The 15474-nt window shown below is 38.7% G+C and overlaps 1 protein-coding gene across 17 annotated transcripts in view; it reads right to left on the bottom strand.

Moving 5' to 3' along the window:
- Positions 1-10183: 10183 nt before the first annotated feature.
- Positions 10184-15474, bottom strand: part of atp2b2 (ATPase plasma membrane Ca2+ transporting 2) — a 112922-nt gene continuing 107631 nt past the window's right edge. For 13 of the 17 annotated variants that reach the window (XM_079342105.1, XM_079342104.1, XM_079342103.1 and 10 more), the window contains one exon: positions 10184-14072. In XM_079342105.1, coding sequence (XP_079198231.1) covers positions 13761-14072 — 312 coding nt within the window. In that variant the 3' untranslated portion in view covers positions 10184-13760. The remainder of the gene's footprint in view (positions 14073-15474) is intronic. The other 4 variants (XM_079342093.1, XM_079342098.1, XM_079342094.1 and 1 more) reach the window with 3 other exon arrangements.

Consider the following 15474-nt stretch of genomic DNA (forward strand, 5'->3'; position numbering starts at 1 on the left):
GTCCCATTTTTTATTATTATTATTTTTTTTTTTTTAACATCGGTCAAGATTGCATTCATTTAGGTTTAGTGAGTTTACATAACCAGATAGCAGTTGGGTTTAATATCAGATCAAAGGTGCCAGTGTTTTCTTAAAACTGCTGCAGGGTGCTAGCGGTTATATTGCTCGCCCTGTGTGTGGAGTCCTCGTCACAGTTACAGTGGGTTTGAATCTGACCTCGACCTTTTCCGGCATGTCATACCTCACTCTCTCCTCTTTCAACTTTCCTGTCCAATAAAAGCGAAAAGGCCCAAAATAACTACAAATCTTAATAAAGTGTTATCAATTTTATTAATTCTTAGCTTTTCAGAATTGGTATAACTAGTCTTTATATGAAGCTAGCACATTTTCAGAACAGCAAAAAATAAAAACTGAAATCCGCATAAACTTAGAAGCTACATTTTATTTCTTTTACTTGACTTGTTTGTTGGTTGAAGTCTCGTGGGAAGTGAAGTCTCAGTCTTCAAAAAGGCAGTGACCCCATTTGATTTATGAATCGAAGTCAACAGTCTGGTTTCCTTTGTCAAAGCAGTTGCTCCTAAGGCATTGCACACAGCATACCAACTCACACCTCTTTGTCCCCTTCAGAAGTCACTTTGCATCCGCGCATACAATATGAGCGGATTTCCTTTAAAAAAAAACAACAACATTGGTTTGTTTTGTCACCGGGTGATGATGAATGATCATAACAAGTCTTAACAACCCATGCTGATCAGAAAACAATATTATAAATGAACCTAAAAAGGAGTATGTGGGGTTAGGAGGGTTTGTTAATATACAAGTTGATCGCCTGGTTTCCAGGCGTGATAGACTTGATGCACTAGGAACTCCCCTGACTCTAAAAGCCTGACCTAGTCTCTAAGAATCCCTTCACGCAAGGGTCACTCGTCATTGGGAGCTTAAAGGAAGTGCCCTGCATAAAAAGTACGGCCACCCAAAGCGGCTGGCGAACACTCTGTTCTTTTCAAACAGAGTCAAGTCTTTTTTTATGTTGCTCTGTACAACATGATCAGAGGGCGAATGCTTGCTCGGGATACAACTTTGACAATGGGTTTCAGGTGTGGGGCTACTTTCTTATATTCCCTTTTATGTGCTCCTTTGTTCTTTTATGTTTGTCTTTTTGGGAATGATCAGATTAATTCCCATGAAATTTGTGTCATGTAGCTACACTGCAAAAATGTAAGTAAACTTTTGTTGGTTAAACTTTCAGAACATCTAGAGCGAGTTGTACACTAAAGAAGTTTGCTGGAACTATAAAACCTCCCACTCCAGTACTGGATGGTCTGTAAAGAAGATGGTAACAGGTCTTTGTCATTAACCAATATCCGTCTGACTCCAGAAGTCATCCAATGTAATTGGTCCCATTGCTGGTAAAGGGGACTAAAAGCTTGTTCCATTAGTTTATGAACTTGGTTGTCCGACAGGACACTGGGGAAAAAGTTGGTGCTAGGATACCTACATTGGCCTTTTGCAAGGTGCAGAGTGTTAAAGAGAAATAGGCAGAGACAGCCGATAAAAAAAGAACTGCCGCCTGAGGCATAGGTGTAAGGTACTACAATAAGTGGTATAATAAACAAGTAATAGACAAAATGTGAAAATGAAGGACAGTGAGAGGAGTTGATAAAGCTGTCTGTTGGCATGCCTTTCCCTCCTTCTCACATAATGTTATGTAACAATGGCTTTTTTTTTCCTTTTGTGAATATTGCTCTCCTAATCACTGAATCTATCAATGTCAAATATGGTATCACTTAGAACTGCAATGGGTGTTGAAAAGATTTCAAAGATAATAATCCTGCATCCTTTTCATTCACTTTGAATCATTGCTGTTGAACTTTTTAACATATACTGTTTGACACTGACCCTGTGGCAGAAGTAAAAATACTGCAGAAGTTGTCCTTCTCATCTCGCATAGTCTTGTTTGCTTTTGTACAGCAGGTTCAAGTAAAGGCACCAGTAGTTGCTACTAAATACTCTTATTATAACGTAACAATCTAATTGCCTAAATAATGTTTCAAACTGGTTCACTGTGCTCCAAGAATTCTAATCAGAAAAGACTATAAAACTAAATAAAGAGGGGAAGTAATGGTATTGAGTTATTATTATCTCTGTCATGCAAACTATGAGATGTTTTTGCACCATTAGCCATACATGAATGTCAGGGATATCTGTTAAGCTCAAACATGGACTGAATAGACAGTTGGTCCGATTGAAATCTTGAGTGGGAGGGATGAAGTAGGATTGCTTCATTTGCATACTGAAAGTAAAGAAGGGAACAGATTCAGATCTTTGACAGCAACAAGATGTCAGCAACAACACCCACAGTCAGCTGTTTGAATTGGAAAGGAAAAAGCTACATTAAAGTGAGATTAACCACAAAGATGATTTTTTTTTTTTGAACTCATGCCAATCTTCATAACATAATCATTCTATTATGTATTTGATGTGTCTAACATGTTAAGGACTAAACCCAGACAAAGAAAATTTGCAAATAACGAAAATCAGAACTTTGGCCATACCTGTCATTCTGGCAATGCGGATGTTATGCCATGTGCATAAACCTCGAGCTCAATAGACAGCACCCCACATTTTCATATCAACAGCAATTTGTTTGAGCAATTCAGCAAGATGGCCCTAGAACATTTAAACATGGGTCACTTCACCTAGGAAGCTTTAGACTGCATTGATGCACAATTTTCACCAAAAACAAAAAGAAGCCGCTCGGGAAAGTGAAGAGAAAAGAAGCTTGTGGAAATGCAAGACAAAGAGCCCAGTGCAACAGATCCCAAACACAGGTTCAACTAACTAGCTGCAGCCAATCCACTGCATCTATTCAGTCCATTTAAATTCTGCTTTTCTTTTATCCCAACACAACAATAAGTCTGGTGTCCAACAAAAAGTAGTATTTACATTTACAATATTGGTGTGACAGAATCAGATAATAGTTTGAGGGTGTGATGACAACATAAGTGTAGGGAAGCATTAATTAGAATATATACACACAGACACGCGCTGACCTCAAGCTTTCTCTACTTGGCAAGATGGGCACGTTGAGAAGCTACAAACCAGGCCACCCAGTAGTGAGCGAGACCTGCCAGAAACAACCCTGGACACATACCAAAAAGCTGATACTGATATGCCAAACATTAATATTAAAAGAGACTATCGCCACTGTGATAGCTTTCACTCTGGTAAAAGAAACAAGGGCTAACCAAAACTATAAAAGTTTGATATCTTCTTGAAACCACATATATTTTCACTACTGGTCCTTTTTTGGGGGGGTTTACTGTAACTTGATGATAAACATGCCCATTCATTATTTTTCCTGTGTGAAATGAATGTCCTCCAGTGACTTTGGCATCGGCCTTAATAATATTTAATTCAAAGAAAATATATTTGTGATATAATCGTGTATTGAAAATGTACTTTCTAGGATCGACTCTTTGGAGTTGTGCAGGCCAGGAACTGTCGGCTGAAGAATAGCACACTGACAGGGACTAAGAGACCCCCCGATGAATCTGCTAAGTAGGACCTGCAGCATCTCACAAAGACAAGGGAAAGCTGATAAGCATCTGGGGACTTTGTCTCGGTGGTCCATGGAAGTCTTTAGCCGTTACCAGCTACCATCAATGCAGTGCAAGTCTGGCAGCTGGTTAGGAGAGGTAAATAGGCTTGAAAACACTTAGAATACATGAAACTGGTGATAATCGGGCTTCATAAAGTATATGCTAGATGTAGTTAGGCTCACCTCCGAGCACAACAATGGTTTTTTTGACCAAACTCTTGAAAGGGGGAGGATCTTTTTCCAAGTTGCCGAGTGTAATAGGCAGTGGGCATGAGCTGAGAAATCTCTTGACTCCTGGCTAATGTGTTGGAGTTTTACCCAGAGAATAAAAGAGTCACATTTATGTGACTAAAAATTGAAATGATGGGGGAGCCCATATCTTGGACACTCGGTTATTGAGAGGAGAAACGCTGTTAACCTGTGGGGAGTTGGACCAAATGAAAGAGGAATATTCCCTTCTTAATGCAGAATCATTACAGACCCTATTCAAATTAAAATGAAATCTTCTTTGCTGAATAAATACAGATGGCATGTCTGTTTTGTAAATCAAAGTTCTTCTGCCCATATTTGATACGAGAGAGTCGTCTGCTACAGCACATTATCGTTTCAGTGGCTATAGGGAGACGTTTCCTTTCACTTACTGCCTCTATCGCAGCTGTCTTCCATGTTTGTTTCGTTAAGTGTGAGTAACTGCCACTCCTACCTGTCAGTGGTTGTAAATTACAGTGCTCAGTAGATGCCAAAGCTCTGCAACAGCTGAAACAATATATTTAAAAAGATACACACCATTTTCAGAAAGGCTGCCCATTGACAAGCAAATGCAAACATCAAAAGCAACTGAAACGTGTGTGACTGAAACAAAAATGCTGCAAAGGAAACAAACGTGCTGTGAAACGCTGAAACAGATGCATTGACACCAAACGCTCTGCAAACACATTATGCATTAAGGTGGGGCATAACCCTTGAGAATCTGGTGGCGTGTATGTGATTTGATAAATTCACTACCCAGTTTCCTTCTCACATCAGTCAGTGTCCACCTCCAGAGACAGGGTCAGGCTGACTGCAGGGACAGAGTGTTGGATGGATCACAATTGAAATCAATTAGATAAACCATTTACCTTTTCTGGCTCTTCTACCAAATTTTCGTTGTATTTTTTGAGGGTTGAAACTCTGACCCAAAACATTGTCAGTTTAAAGACTTATTTTTCATCCATCCACTTTTGTTATGTGCAAGAGGAATTAAAATACTATTTTGAAATAGCACCAGCATCTCTATAGTTGAGCCTTGCCACACCATTAGCAATGCAAAGAATATCAGTCTTCAATTTTACAATAAAACAGTTTTTGTCCTACCTGAACCAGATCATGTTCATACCTTAACCTTCTGTGTTACAACCGTGTCTTGTAAAAGTGGACCTAAAGTCTTACAATATATATATATGTTTTTGTCATTTTCTGTCATGATTCCAAAAGTTCCAACAGTTAGGGCTAGGTTTTCAATAACATACCAAATGTGGAATAAACTGTCAGTATTGATAACTTGTCATTCTCATTAGCACAGACACTGTCTTGAAGCGCACCAAGGTAATCATTTCATTCAAATCCTTCACCCTCTAGATTTCTCATGGGAGACTGATCATATTAAACCTGATGTGCAATTATACATTGAGCTATTCTTAGTTCTATCTATCTCCATGCTCACCTGCCAGACAGCCTTTTGATGCATGAGCTCTCAGTACATAGGAGTGCAATGGACCATGGGTAATGAAGACAAACTGGAGATATCATACGAATCATGGCTGCTGATGGTCTTATTTCTCTATCTTTCTCTTTCTTTCTTACTGTTCTCCATCATCCTCCCCCTCTAAGGATCATCTTTACTTCAGGATGAAATGTTTATCAGTCTGGGAAATGTGATGCCTCCACAACCTTCACTGAATTTGTCATTTTACTTATTGCTTGCTGAAATCTCGGTATCGACACAATAAGTTGGGGAATCAGAATACCTGTGAGGTTTAGAGGTGGGACAGTAATCACACACCTGTCCATCTGCTGTCAACAGAGAACAGAGTGTGAACACGTTATTGAGAGATAGAGAGTAGGCGAGGTAGGGGTTTGTGTATAGGTATGTGGTGTATACAGTAACTTAAAATACATATTTATGGTTTAGCAAAGGTTTTGTAAAATTGAAAGAAAAGCCATGGTTGTGTTCTGAACTCTTAACACAAATGCGATCACAAAATGATGAATGCAAATTTTTTTATCCACAAAGATTAACTTCAGACTTTCTATTTATTTATTTCTATTTTCTATTTAAATATTTGTATTGTGTGGTATTGTCCCTTCAGCCTCTGAGAGTACTTTATTCTTCAATCTCAATCGTCACCTCGCTGAACCTTTTAATATATAAATCTACACAACAGGACTTGGCTGTTATGAGAGGGCGCATTCAAACTGAAACAAGCTAAACAGTTTCAAACAAAAAAAAAAAGGCCTGAGAAACTGAAGGCCTTTTTAAATATTATGCCACAAATGACCTCTGCTGGTCAGAACTCTTCATTGCAAAATCCCAACCAGCCTAACCCCTCCTTCAGTAATAATGAAAGTCACTTCTTTCAATCCCCTTACATGACCTTTAGTACACTATCGGAGATCATCAAACCAAACCAAAAAAAAGTTTGCATGCCCTTTAAGACACAACACATGAGTCATCACATTTTTTTCTTATGGTTGTATTTTGTTTGCAGAATGTTTCAGAGCTGCCCAAAGGTGTGTCACATCTTTTTGGGCTAGTGTGATGTGTATTTATGGCTTAGAGGTGTAAAATGGAAGTAACAAGCCTCTGCATATCACCCACACTTTGGATCATCTGGCAACACAGCTGTAAGTACCATGGATGCAACGTGTGTGTTTTTCCCATGTCATTCCCACAGTCCCATCCCCCAAACAGGAACCATAGTCACCCCTTATCCCATTAAGACAATTGCCAAGACTGGCATTCAAAAATGTGCACGTGTGTGTGTCATTATGTGTGTGTGTGTGTGTGTGTGTGTGTGTGTGTGTGCCTGCAAACGGACACACAAACCAACATACGTATACGGACGAATGCACACAAATATAGCAACCCATACACTCACTGGGCTGAGAAAGAGTAATTTCAAAATCAATCCTTTTGGAGAAAAAGAGTGGAAGAAGAGAATGAGAGCCCCAAAACCTTCCCTAGTGTTGGCTGATTGTAAAGGACTGTCAGTTACTGCAGCCTTCTTTTGGGCCAAAGGGAAGCAGCAGGATTCAACTCCGGGGCCAATAAAGGGCTATTCTTCCTGGAAATCGGCCCTCGCACATGGACTTGAATGCACTCGGACGCTAATCTTCCGAGCTGTGGGAGCCCACTCTATATTCACAGGCTGTGCCACAAAGCAGGCACAGTTGTGCATGCTGATGCTATTACACACTACTAGGCTAATGCTAAAGCTATCACTGGGTTAATGCTTACGTCTTGATTCTGGTTACTGATGGTTTTCTCTTCTTTATTTTTCTCATGGATTGTCTGAGGCCTAGTTCATCGTACATACATTTTAGCTGGTATATCATTGTGTTGTGAGTACGTTCCATCATTACAGTGGTTTAGATGTAGCAGTTGAATGTCATATATAAGCTGCTTATACATAAGATGATTAAGGGTCCAGTTGCTAATACTCTGAATTAGTTTTCTGCAATTTTCTCACTATGTCCTAAGTGTACTCCACTTTAGACCAATGGTGTGTAGACCAAATGATAGTTTACTTTACATGTCCCTCATTAGTTGCATTTGCTTGTGCAGCTTTTGTGCTGTAGTACCATCCAGAATCAGCATTGTTTACTAAGAGGTAACTATCAATGTGCTATCATATTCATTTTCAGCCTCATCTGTCAATCCTACGTTTCCTAAGTTTTCTTGGCATAATGATAAGCTGCTCTCCTTTGAAGGAAAGTCACATTTGGTTACAGTTTCATAGCTGGTTACATTAGAGAAGATAGACATCTTGTGTTGTTCAACGCTCTTCACACTTTTCCATAGTTAGCTGTATTCGAAACTCCAAGGTCTTTAGATGCACATTTGGATTACAACAAAGTATATCATAAGAAATCCTAATGTGAAACTGTGCCAAGAGATGCTAAGCGATCGTTCAATTAGTTTTCAAAGAGGTTTAGCCTTGGCTGATGACAACAAATCATTGAATATTAGGATAGATGTATGTTTGTATTTATATTTTACTCAATAATTTTTAAACATTATCACACGCACAGACACAAAGTAACAACCAAACAAGAGGTATTAGTCGAGGCTAATAATAGCCTTGTGGGAATTCGCCATTCATTATATTTGTCCATTGACCCATTTTTTCCGGCCTCATTATCAGTGATCATACTCTGGATCTATTTTAGCTCAGCCTTCTTCAGTCAGGTGATCAATTGAGATTCCATGGGTACTATGAGCACTGCAAACAAATAGAGTGCATCTTAATTATGGCGACTATAGCCTTGGTCACTACTGACAATTTAATCATTTATTTTGTCATCTTTATCGTCAGCTTCAAAATTAACTGTCTTTTTCAAAAGGTCAGAAAAGGATTTCTTTCACCATGAACCCATAAATCATTACACCATTTTTAAAATGTTATTAATGTCAAACATATTTCAGCAGGTAGAAGGACTGCTTACTTACAGCAAAGATAGTCTGCTAAATACAATGGTCCTTAAAGACTAGTGAAAATACAGCATACATTTTTAGATTGACTTTTTCTTGTGGTAAAGCTATACTCATATTTTTGTGTGTGTAAATTGGTTTGCTTGTATGGACATCAGATACTCCACTCAGCAGTTCACCTCATCTTTTAGCTCAATGTTTGTGTTTTCGCAAATGTTTTTTGGCTGCTGTTCTGTTTACTCCCATGGATGTTTTCAGGAGAGGGTTTTACAACTGCTGTTTTCAGCCCTTATAAACTCACTGTCTAACCTGATAACAAACATCAGCAAAAAAAATGAGCAGCTGGTGAATATGGTACACGTTTAACAAGGGCGATATCTCACTCAACAGTAGGCCTAGAGTTAAAAAAGAGAACAACACAAAAAAAAACAAAGTTGCTAAAGTATAGTCAGTTCCACCTGAGGAAGTCGATCATGTTTTGTTTTGTGACCAATTTCAAATCCTAAGTTAGGCTTTGACATTATCATGTGCATCTAAATTGTTAAGAATACAAAAGACTAAAATTAGACACATTTTCGATTTACCCCTTTAAAAATGCAGAAACACACTCCTTCATGAACAACCTCAGTGAAGCATTTAACGTTTTAGATCGAGATGGTTGTTTGTGTTCTTGACTTGTTTAGGTTAAAAAGAACAATTGAAATAATAAATCTATTACATTAAGGATGATGCATTTCATTTCAAAATTAAATGACTACATCATAATAACCTTTACTGTACATGACCAACCATCCAGCTGAACGGTGATGTTTTCATGGATGTTCACAATTGAATGTTATACCTAGTGAAATACTGCCCTCCAGTGGACAGACATATATACATCGTCTTCAATGACCTTTCTACTGAACACGCTCAGCCTCTCCCTCACATATTTGCAGAAAAGACCTCTTTCTGGCTGCAGAAAAACGTTTGATATCATCCATCTCTTGCAAGTAAACAGTCTAAGCGTGTCATCATTTTTGGGAGACTGAACACAAGCAGCCGATTTGCTGATGCTTTTCTACTTCAAGAATCTTAAATCATATATTAGCAGTCAAAGCCCCATTTTAAACTTAATGGAAAGATTAGGTTGATGCTAAGTTTTTCTTTAGGCACCAGGTCCCCGACAACATCAGAGGCAGACAGGCTCAATCCTGCTTTAACATGCTGCATGCAGGCATCAGCAAATTTAAGTGATGGAAGAAGAAGAAGCAGCAGCAGCCATGTTTATGTATTCAAACTGTCAACAGCTCTAAAAATGTGAGAAAATCTCCAAGACGGATCAGTGTAGGAGAAGCCTGGTGTGTCATGTAATAACTTCAGAGGAACGTTTTAATATTAGTACGATCATAAGACTAAAGTTCAAAAGTCCGTTTAAAAGAGAAATAAAGCCCTGAGAGTAACCAAACTGTGTGTATAGCAGGCATATTTAAGGTGTTGTGAAAAGATCAGCAACATAGTAAAGAAGGAATCTGGTCCTTTTACAAAATCTTTGGCTTTTTTTCCTCTAATGCCTCTTTTTTGGCCACACATACATGAATTCTGTGGATGGCAATCTCATCTATCAATTCATCACTGTGTTTGGACAGTGAAACAATATGTATCACCAACCATGGCATTTTGCATAGAGGTCATGGTCCTACGTCTTTTTGTCAATACTCTTGTATAGTCCTTTTAAGGAGACTTAATATGAAAAAAAGCACCCAAAGGTACAGTTCTACAGTAAGAGAATTTTTGCCATTAAACATTTCTATAAGCCAAAACTTTGCAACAAATCAATGACAATGGAAAACACTCAACGTCAAAGTGGACACTGAAAGGTAAAGCACAACAAATCAGAACAGGACATGTCACACGGGGCCAGGACACACCATGCTGGGTCATGCTGCTCTGGGAGATTTATTTAGTGCTTTTGCGAGTTTTTTTTTTGTTTTTATTGTATTTCACTTGCGCTCCTGTCAGGAGTGTGGTAAATGGGACAGTCAAGCAGCAAGAGTCACAGGTCATCATCATCATCATCATCATCACTGTCACCACCGTTACCGTCCTCCTCATGGTATCGTAATAATAAGAATTTTCATCATTTAACTTCGTCCTCAAGCTAGAAAATATTTTACATCACATTGTTTTCACTGACTTTTGAGACCACAAACATTCCAGCAACACACTCTAGGATTAAGGGTGGGCAACAATCAGAAAAGCATGACTTTTTGCATAGTATTAAATGAACAAAGACATTGAGTTCTTTATTTACAATTATTGTATAGATAAAAAAAAATTCATAAAAACAAGATGAACACTTAAATCACTTACCCATAAATGGCTAAGTATGCCAAAAAGTTATCTGTTGGCATTTCTCTTTTTCTTTGTTCCACAAACTGCATGCTGCTAAATACAGTACATCGAGGCAGGTGAGAGTATATTGCAAGAAGTATCATTGATATCATCATTATCATCATCATCGTCATCATCATCGTAATTGTCGGTGTCATCTTAAACAGAATTATTGGTTTTTACAACACGTGTTATCATTGGATGTAATCACACGATGTTTGAAAGTGTTTCTGACAGGAGCGGTGACAGACTACATACAGCCAAACAGCTGTCTTGGCAGTATGACTTGTTGTGGTGCATGATGGGAGATGTAGTCAGGAAGAGTTCCTGTTTTCACATCAGTCTGCATGGAGTTACAGTCCTCAGTGGACTCATTGCTGTATTTACAAAGATTATTTTTCAATCGTGGTCTTTGTATCCTCTTAAAGCTGAAAGTCCTCTCAGATGAAAAAGTGTTTGGAGAATGTTGGCTTAAGTCTTTTTTTTTGTGTTTGTTTCTATTGAAAATTATGTTGTTGCTGTTGTATTTTCTGTGTTTATTGTTTTCATTTCGTACAGACAAATAAACGCATACTTCCTCAAGTTGAAATGTGGAAAAGGAATGAAAATAAACAGCTTCTTAGCAGAATATCAGAATCCAGACTGTTGTAATTCAACCTAAATACAACATATTTTATTCAAATGGAACAAGTGACTTTTTCAACACGCCTGAGCTAACTGGTAAAGCTTGTGCACCCTCTCCAGATGGACGGATCGACTGGGAGATGACAGAGGAGGAGGATCTAAAAAATAAAGAAGGTGCTGGGATAAATGATTGTTTATACTGTAGTAGTGTATAGGATTTGTTTTTTTAAGTAGAAAAACCATCAATTTTTTTCAAGTTGCATAATGAGCCTTTCACTTCATGCTTGCCAATGACTTGGGTTAGTAATAGAAATAACAATAGCACAGGCTAGTTCAGTGGCCTTGTCCTTCTGAGTGCAATAAGACAGGGTTAATGTGCCTACTGTATGGAACTTCTCTCTGGTCATGTCTGATTGGTAAAAGCACAATAAATAGTTTACAACTAGTGAGTACAGTTGAGATGCTAGATTACTGTATATTCTGTGACGGCAGGAAGACAAGCTTGGTTAAAACACACAAAAGCACATCTAGAATTACACCACAGAAATGTTCATTCATAACCGGATAGTGCAGAAAAGGATCTTCTTTTTTAGATATATAGAAAAAGAGTCAAAGCAACATTCCATTTTTGTGATTTCTTTTGTTTTTTTGTCAGTTTTTCCTCTTTTTTTTTTTTTAGGTGTTAAAAATGCCAACAGCTTTTTTGGGGCTGCATGTGTGTCCCTCTGCTAGAGGAAAGAGAGAAAAAAAAGATGTTCCTTTCAAGAAAAAAAAGAAATCAACTTAAATTAAATAAAAACACAATATCTTTCAAAACAAACCAAACTTCTGATTCCGGTGCGGCACAAATGAGCGAAATATAACTTTGCAGGCGTCTTATATGACTCAAATTTCAGCCGTTCTGATGGTCACACATACTTTCAAACCTTATGTCATTTGAACAAGCAGGTTCATTTAGAAGACAGTTTACTGTCAAGTACTTATCTCAGCCTCTGACTCAGGCTCTGACCCAAGGCCAGCGCGAAAGCACAGAAAAAAAATACAATAGAATGATAAAAAAAAAGTGATAAAAGAATTAAATATCCCCCCTCTGTCATGTAAAGGAGGCCCCCTGTTTAGAAAAGGCAAGCCACTCCACCTTGATCCCAACAATCATGTAGCATAATACTAAGATTCCACATTTACTACGTTTCCCATAATATTTTGGTTTCTTTTTGTTCGTCAATCCTCTAAAAATATCTACAATATTGAAAAGATAGCAGGCAGATTCCAGCACAATGTTTTTCAGTAATAACACACTAACACAGCTCTGGTCCTTCTGAGCTCCAGCTCCGCCTCTCTCTCCTTCTACAAACCAGGAAGTTGATCTCTACGAGGTTGTAAACAAATTACATTCTCTTTAAGACATAAATAAGTCAAAGTATTTTGAGCCATTGAAGCAGGAACAAGGCAACATGCCAACAAACAAAGATAAACTCTTTCTAAATATATTTATATGTATTTATATTTATAGAATATATCCCATAAATGCTATCATCATCAATATTATTTTGCGTTCCTCTTTTCTGAAAGGTGCAAAACTACTGTGCAGGTTGAGCCCTACCGTCTCGTAACACATTTATGTTTATGGATGAAAGAAATTTTTACAGTTGGGTACATGTTCATGCCACACAGAGGAAGGAACTTTGCAGGCCAAGAACTCAGATAAGCCGTCTATAAAATAGAAGTCCGCCGCAAAGCCTAACCCATCAAACAGAAGAACTCCAATAAAATCAAAACCCTTTGAAATAAAACTTGGGTAATGTACATTCATGCAGGAGCAACAATAATAAGAACAATAATAATCAGAATGAGAATCAGAATAATAACAATGTTTTCAATTTGATTAAACTATTATCAGTATTGACAACGTTATTGTTGAGGAGAGGGAGCGTAAGCGGAGTCTGTCCTGTTTTTGTGATTTTTACTCCTCGGCTGTGTCTCCCTCCTCATCGTCCTCCTCCAGGTGCCACTAATGACACGGTTCATACATATGTGCAGTCAGCGGCACGCTTATTCAGTACATGCTAACACGCATATGATCATACACACCACCACCGGCGCCACTGTACACATACAACCACAAAAGCAGGATGGCTGTGTAGGTTTTGTGGCTTTGTTGCGCTTTTTTGATTGTATGTTGTTCGTTTTTCTTTTCACCTTGCTGTATTACTTTAGATTTTCTCTTTTGAGAGGAGTGTAGAGAGCTGTAAGAGCTCAAGATTAAGGTGACGGATGAAGATGTTGTCACAGGACCTGTTCTGTGGAGAAGGAAATAAATGGGCTTTTTTAGGGAAGGGGATTGGAGCAGGACTGTGAAACTTAGTGTGACAAGGTGAAAGGTTGCAGTTAAATATCTGGAGCAATTTGAGGAGATGCCCTCTGACTGCGGGGATATGAAATAAGAGGTTAGCGCTGAGGTTAGGATCAGGGTTAGAGGCTTGTCTCCAGGCTGTGAAGAGGACTGGTGGGGCTGGAAGAAGCGGCTGATTTACTGGTGTCAATGGTGAGATTGATGCCACTGTCGATGGCGTTGTTATTCTTGTTGGGGGACGAAGGCTGGCTGGAGAACTTTCTCCTCCTCCGAGCAGAATCATCGTCTGTGTCGTCGATGAGGGGGATGTTGGGCGTGGAGTCTTCTATCCTAAACTCTGGGTGCGTCATGAAGTTGTGGATGGATGATCTGGAGTCTGGTTTTTCCAGGCCTTCATAGAGGGAGCTACGGAATGCATTCACAACGCGGATCTGTCGCAAGAAAAAGGAGAAAGAAAGGTCCATTATGAGGGGCGATACAGGAGAACAAATGCAAGGGCTGGAGGGACCCTCAGGATGAGAGGAGAGAGAAGGACAGAGGGGAAGGAGAGAATCTTTCAACCGAGGACAAAGAGGTGAGAAGAAAGGGAAGTAGTATCTGCAGTCTGTGTTCTGCTTTCACAAGATGACTACAGTTCACAAGTCACTCAATTTTGGCGTGCACTAAGAAAAGCAGTGAGGAACACAATCATAAAAAATTAACACAACAAAATCATACATTTCAAGATAAACAAAGCAACAAAAACGCTCGTTATAAGTATACGCTTTAGTCCAATGTGCTGTATACCTAGAAACAAGCTACGTTAATAAATGGAATGCTCACAGAACAAAATTAAAGGAGAATATCACATGCAAGTTTGAAGAAATCTTGTGGACAAGGTCAGTAAAAAAGGAAGGAGGTTAGATCTAAGAGATCCAATCAGGTGCTTTACAAACTTTTGAAGGTACCAGAGCACTGTCTGGGAAAATATCCACACAGACTCTGGAGGGGACACACAAACACACACACAGACACACAGACACACACACACACACACACACACACACACACACACAAGTAAAGCACAGGGTGGGATTAAGCATGGTCCCAAACGTGGGCAATGGAGAGTCAAACTCAAACCTGTGTGAGGAGGTTGGTTCAACACAAGCGTTGCAGTGTAAAAACTCACAAAACAAGACAACCACAAAAAATAAATAAAATGAAGCTGTGGCCTTTTAGACAACGAGCAAACACAGCAGGTTAAAGATATTATAAACACGTGAAGTAAACAAGAGGTCAACTCAAACTACATGCAACAAGACAACAGGACAGTGAGAAGTGGACACCGGCACACGGACTGCTCACACAAAACACATGGAGGTGAATGAGGAAAATAATACGTTCACTGTCAGAGGTCTGAAGATCAAAGCACTTGTCAACTCCATGCACCTCTAAGTAAACACTCAAGTATAGGCCGAAAAACACAACCTTTGAGAAGGACTAAAATATCTCTTTGATTCCTTGTATTTGTGGATTATAGGAATAATGTATGATCATAATAAAAACAGACAGCAAGGGTCTCCATGACTATTAAAGTATTGTTTGCACAGAGTTATGAGTGCAGGCTTACTTTCTTCTTCTTTATGGCTTTTTTAAAAAGCTTTGCACCATTACATGATATGAGTATAAACACCATCTCTTAAGCATTGACAGTAAAACTGTATTATAGGATCCATTCCAATAATTTGACAGCCAAGGAAATATTTAATGCTTACAGGACATTACCTAATTTCAGCACACTGGAAATGTAATAAACTGAAGAGCAAAATCCTAATCCTGACTCTAAAATCTAAA

The sequence above is a fragment of the Symphodus melops genome, assembly GCF_947650265.1.
Source record: "Symphodus melops genome assembly, chromosome: 4".
NCBI classification, from domain to species: Eukaryota; Metazoa; Chordata; class Actinopteri; order Labriformes; family Labridae; genus Symphodus; species Symphodus melops.